At 16.5% G+C, this 6,378-nt stretch overlaps 1 protein-coding gene across 1 annotated transcript; it reads left to right on the top strand.

Annotated features, from left to right (window-relative positions):
- Positions 1–2,982: 2,982 nt before the first annotated feature.
- On the top strand, positions 2,983–4,302 carry PGSY75_1478400 (putative exported protein; the record flags this gene model as incomplete). Its single annotated transcript, XM_018788448.1, has 2 exons — positions 2,983–3,051; positions 3,154–4,302. The coding sequence occupies 2 exons, from the start codon at positions 2,983–2,985 to the stop codon at positions 4,300–4,302; spliced, it is 1,218 nt and encodes a 405-aa protein (XP_018639820.1).
- Between the last annotated feature and the right edge of the window lie 2,076 nt (positions 4,303–6,378).

Raw genomic sequence — 6,378 nt, 5'->3', positions numbered from 1 at the left:
TTGTGAAATAAGAGGAATATTTTAATTTTTTTTCATGTAAGACATTTCTTAATTCATTATTTACACTTTTTAACAGATATGAATTTCGTCTATATATATTATAATCTCCTGGAATCATTGTTTAACTTTTTTCACACATGATAATATTCTTAAGAAAAAATAATTAATATAAAAAGGTCTATCAATATAATACATATATAAAAAAAATTGCCATTATAAGAAGATTCAAAATATATGAACCTACATTTAGTAATACTAATAATAAAATTTAAGGTATTAACAACAAATTTAAAAATATTCTCCTTAAGGAATAAACATTCATTGTATTTTTAATATTGATTTCTTTAGAATAATATAATACACAATGGAATTTTATGTTAATCGTAAGATTATTATTTCTATGTTTTATGATCATATATATATATATATATATATATATAAAATATATAATCAATAGAATTTTTTCTTCCCCAATTCCTTTTAGAACGATTCTAATAGATTATCTAAAAATTAGCACCATAAAGACAACCCATTAGAACAAAAAATTTTTTTATCATTAAGAAAAATATATTATGTCCTTACATTAAATAATAAACATGAAAATAATGAATTAAACGAATAGAAAAATACGAATAAAAAAAATTACAAGGAAAACAAATATCCAAAAAATAACTCAAAAGAAAAATGAAAAATCATTTCTAGTTGCCTCAAAAATTTTGAAATGAAAAGAATGCTTTATAATAAATATAAAGTACAAGAAAATATGAATCTGAACAATTGTTCAGATATGTAATATGTTGAATTTAATCCTAAGATACAAAATGTTAGAGATTTTTCTTTTAAACTTATTTTAATACCTTTTGGGTTTCTATATCTATTATTAACTTTATTTAGATTATGTAAAATTTTAATTTTTTTTGAAGATACATATATCCATATATAAATAAATTTACTTGATATTTCTAATATATATTATAAATGACATACCAATATTTCTATCATGATTAAATGATATGAATATATAATTTATTTTAATACATTATAGATAGTGTTTTATCACTATATACTAAAATTAATGTACTAATAAAAAAAAAATAATAATAATAATATATCATGATTTAACATTATAAATATATTATTGAATACATTAACAAACAGAAATAATGTTTTACATACATATTACAATGTTTTCATTAATATATATATATATAAGATAATAATCAAATAATATACAAAATATATAAAAGTAATAATTAAATAAATATATATTTATATTCATCCAAAAATATATTTCGTGTTTTATTAATGTAAACAAAAAGAATTAAATATATATTTAAAATAAATAAAATAAAATTATTATAAATGAATATATGTACATATATCAGTTAGAATGTAACCTATGTATTTATTAACATTTTATGTCTTTTTAAATTATATAAATTTTAAATTAATATATATATTATATATTTTTATCCATTTAAGGAAAACCTATATATTACACATTCTTATTTTATTTATTATTATTATTATTTATTATTTATTATTATTTTTCTCTCCCATCTAATTTAAATTATATAATTAATACATTATCCCAAAAGAATATCTTTTGAAAAATATTCTTATCTTGTTTGTATATATACATATATATTATTAAATATTAAGTCAATTATATTAAGTATTATATATGTCATTAAAAGTTTCATATATATTATATATGTCTTGTTCTAAAACATAATTAAAATATCATTTTTAAAGAAACACACAAATATTATTTTTTTATAAATAAATATATTTTTATATAATTCAATGAATGATATATTATAAAAATAAATAGATTTCATTTATAATAATAATAAGAAGAAACATACTTCATATACAATTATATATATTTTTTGAAATAACTATGAAATAAACATTTTTAATATTAGAATATTTTCTAATAACTATTATTATCTTTTAATTAATCATAACTTTTCTTAAAATAATAAAGCATTATGATATCTAACTTCAATTTAAGTTTATTAAATAATTAGAAAGTATATTTTATCTTATACATATATATGTATTTATTATTCATCTTCTATTAAATATTTCATATGTAATAATATAATGTATTTTAAATTATATTACTAGCTCAATATTTATAAATATTTACTATTAAAATCATATGAAGATTTTAAATATACTATTTATATACGTTTTAAATATTATAGTAATTATTCAATTATTCCTTATCAATTTATAAATATCATTTATATAATTAGTCAAGTATTATATAAATCATTACATAACTATATATATTATTTTTTTTAATTATCTAACAAAATATGAAATATTACTATTTCTTTAAATACATTATTATTATTATATAATATATATATATATATATATATATATATATATTAATTGTAAAAGCATATTTCTAATAACAGTTAAATGAGAGACGTTATTTATACAAATATATGTATCCAAAACATAATCTTATTAATATATTTAAAGAATATTATTATCATTTTGATTTTTATAATATAATTATAAAAATTAAAGCAAGATGTATTTTTAATTATAATAATATAATAAATATAATAAATGTATATTTATATACTAAGTATAATAATACAAATATGGCGTGAGCTAAATTACATTCTATTTTTTTTTCCTTTTTTTTACATTAAATATAATATCAATATTGCACATTTAAATATTATATAATATAAATAATAAAACATATGTACATTTAAAATGTTTTTATATTATATATATGTTTCTTTAATAATTACATTTTATCTAATATCTAATATGACATATATTATTTTTATTCTTCATATATAATTACATATGTGCCAACTATTTTTTACACATTTCTAAAATTTTAAATGTATAATTTCTATTATTATTTAAAAAAAAATAAAATACATAAAACATTATGAACACATTTATTTCAATATAAATAGATAACAATAAACTAATGAAACATTTAATATGCATTTAACATATTTAAAAATATTATTTTTCTCTTTATTTTTAGATACATTTATATCTTCACACACGGTGAGAAATATATATATATTTATATATTTTAAAATATTCAACTTTTATTTAATATGTATTTTATAAAACATCCTAATAAGCGTTCTCTCTTTGTTTTTTCAGAACATTCCTAGAACTAATAATGCTCCTCCCAAAAATGTTGCTATAAATATATCACCTGTAGGACCAATTCCAGATGTAATAACACTAGATTATATAAAAGAAAATCTTGAAGAAATTCAACTAATTAAAGATATAATAATCAGAGAAAAATTAAAAAAACTAAAATTATTAAAAAAAAAATGTAAAAAAAATAAAAAAGATAAAGAAATAAAAAAAGAAATTGAAATTTTAGAAAGAGAAATAATGGATACAAGAAAATTATGTAATCACTATATAAAAGATGAAATTAAAGAAATTAAATCAATAAAAGATCAAATCATAAAGGAAAAAATAGAAAATGATAGATGGAAAAAAGATTTATTAATTGATTATGAATTGAAAAGACTTATGTTCAAACCAGATATTACACGATTAAATAAATTATATGAAGAATATCTAAAGGAAGAATTAAGAATTGCAAAATTGAAAGATAATATATTTAAAATATACCAATTTATTTTATATTTAATACCTAATACAATATACTATACTATTAAATTTATAAATAATATTCCAGAAGTAGAGTTATCACTTCCAATGTTTTTTAAAATAAAAAAAAGGAAAAGTAAATCATTTTTAGAACTATGGAATTCTTTATACGAAATATTGGAAGAAAAAGTTCATAAGTATCAAATTGGAGGATATGTATTTGGATTTGGTTTATTAGCAGGCATAGGAAAATCTATACACTCAATTGTTGCAACACCTGCTGTCTGCATTAAATATGCAACTTTGGTTGTTAATTATTCTACCTTTAAAACTAAATGTGCCAGTATTCTTGCGGCATCATGTAATGCTCTTTCAACATCTACAAAATCCATGATTTGCCATGAAAAATTACAAATGATGAATATTGCCTGCACTACAGCAACAGCTTCTCCAGATCCTGCCACAAAAGTAGTAGCTATAATAATAATTGTTATACTTGTTATAATACTCTTAGTATTTTTATATTACTTAATTAAAAAATCAGGTATTTTAGAAAATGAACATGTTCAAAAGGTAATTGTTCCTATTCAAACATTTTTTAATAAATATATAACTAAAAAGAAAAATTACTTTAAAGATATGTTATATTATATAAAACCATTAAAAACAAATACGCAATAAAGGACAATTTAAAAAATGTAATATATTTCTTTTTATTATTATATACAAAATGTATTTTATATCATATAATGCATTTATAATATAATTAATTTTTATAGTTTCAATAATTTCCAAATATATAATTATTATATTCACATATACGTTATTTATTAAAGGAAAAAAATTCTAATATGTATTTTTTGGATATATAATATTTTCTTCTTAATTTTGTTTCTTATGTCTTTTCATGGTAAATAATATATACATTATATTATTTATAAGAATTATTGTTTTATATTTTAATTATAATAAATATATATCATTAACTATTTTGTATATTTATTAAACATTATATATTATTATATAGCTACATAGTGTTTTAATATAAATCTTAAATATACATTTATAAATTAAAATTATAAAGTATTAAATCATATCATATGCAATCTCTATAAATATATTCTAATAGTTATAATATGAATGTTCAAAATTGTCATTCAAATATATCATTTGTGTTGGTAAAAGATAACAAAATATTATATATATATATATATATATATATATATATATATATATATATATATGATTTAAATATCTAAACTTATTTTCTTTAATTGTGATATATTTGTACATATTTCAAATACATTTAATTTATAACGAAATAAACATTATGGTATTTTCCTTTTTATATTATATATCCATTACATATATAGAGAAAAATATAATAACATAATAATTAAAGAGAAACAAATAGTGTTTCCTAATACCACAATTAACATATTAAATAATATTAATATAAAATTATGTCATTAATTCCGTTTTTAGTCTTTTAATAATTATATATTTTTTAAATTATATATATTTATATTACTAAAATTATTAATATAATGGACGTATAAAAATATTATTATATTTACATAAATTATAGTAATATGTCTTTATCATTCTATATAAAGTATTTTTGTCATGTACCTTTTGATATTTATTATTTTTAATAATATGTACATATATTTCCTTTTCAACTATTATTTATTTATTAATTCGAAAAAAAGGCCATATATCTAAGAATAATACACATTATGAATTTCTTTTCCTATTCCTTTTATTGATAAAAATAAATTTAAGTGAATTATAATTTTACAATTTTAGAAAGAATATTATATTATATATATTTTATTTTATTATTAAATTGTAAAACGTTATTTTTTATATTTAATTAATTTTTATATATATATAAAAATCGGATTATATTATTATTTTAAAATTAATTAAAAGAAAAAAGAAAAAACTATTTTTAATATAAACATAATAATATTCATATTTTAAGAAATTTAAAACATACACATATCAATATATTTATTATATATTTACACATATTAAATATATGTATATTTTTAATAAATAATAAATTATAGAATTTATTAATTTTATTAATAAAATTAACGACTGATATATAATAATAGAGAAAACAAAAAAAGAAAATTCATACATATATTGAAATAATATATAGAAAATTACAAAATTTCCTCTTTTTATTATATTAACTAAAAAGCATGAATTCACATAGTTATATAGAATATAAGACACAAAAAATTATTTTAATATATTAATTCATTAATCATTTATTAAACTTATAAATGAAAAATTTTAACAAAAATATATACATAATAAATTATTTTCCACATGTTTCATTATATACTTCTTTGTGTTGCCATAACCATGTAACAAGCATCCATGTTCCTAAAATTAATAATATTATAAGAAAAGCAAAGACACCCCAAAGACATCCAAATGCAGGAAGTAATGTTTGATATGAAATAGCTGCACATATGGTACAAAACATGCTAACAGCTGCAGCACCTCCGAATACACCTGTAAATGTTGACATATATACCCAAAAATTGCTTTCCTTAAATATCTTTCTATATAACCAGTTCTTCAATCTTGTCATAGAATCCATTGATTTTGAGGATTTATTCTTTGTTTTATATTTTTCATATTCATTTTTTAATTTTTTAATTACTCCATAATTACTTTTTTGTTTACCCTGCAATTTTTCATCCATATTGTTTCCATTATATGTATTATAAGTTGCAT

Source organism: Plasmodium gaboni, chromosome 14 (genome assembly GCF_001602025.1).
Source record: "Plasmodium gaboni strain SY75 chromosome 14, whole genome shotgun sequence".
Lineage (NCBI taxonomy): Eukaryota > Apicomplexa > Aconoidasida > Haemosporida > Plasmodiidae > Plasmodium > Plasmodium gaboni.
This window is presented reverse-complemented; position numbering and strand designations above follow the sequence as displayed.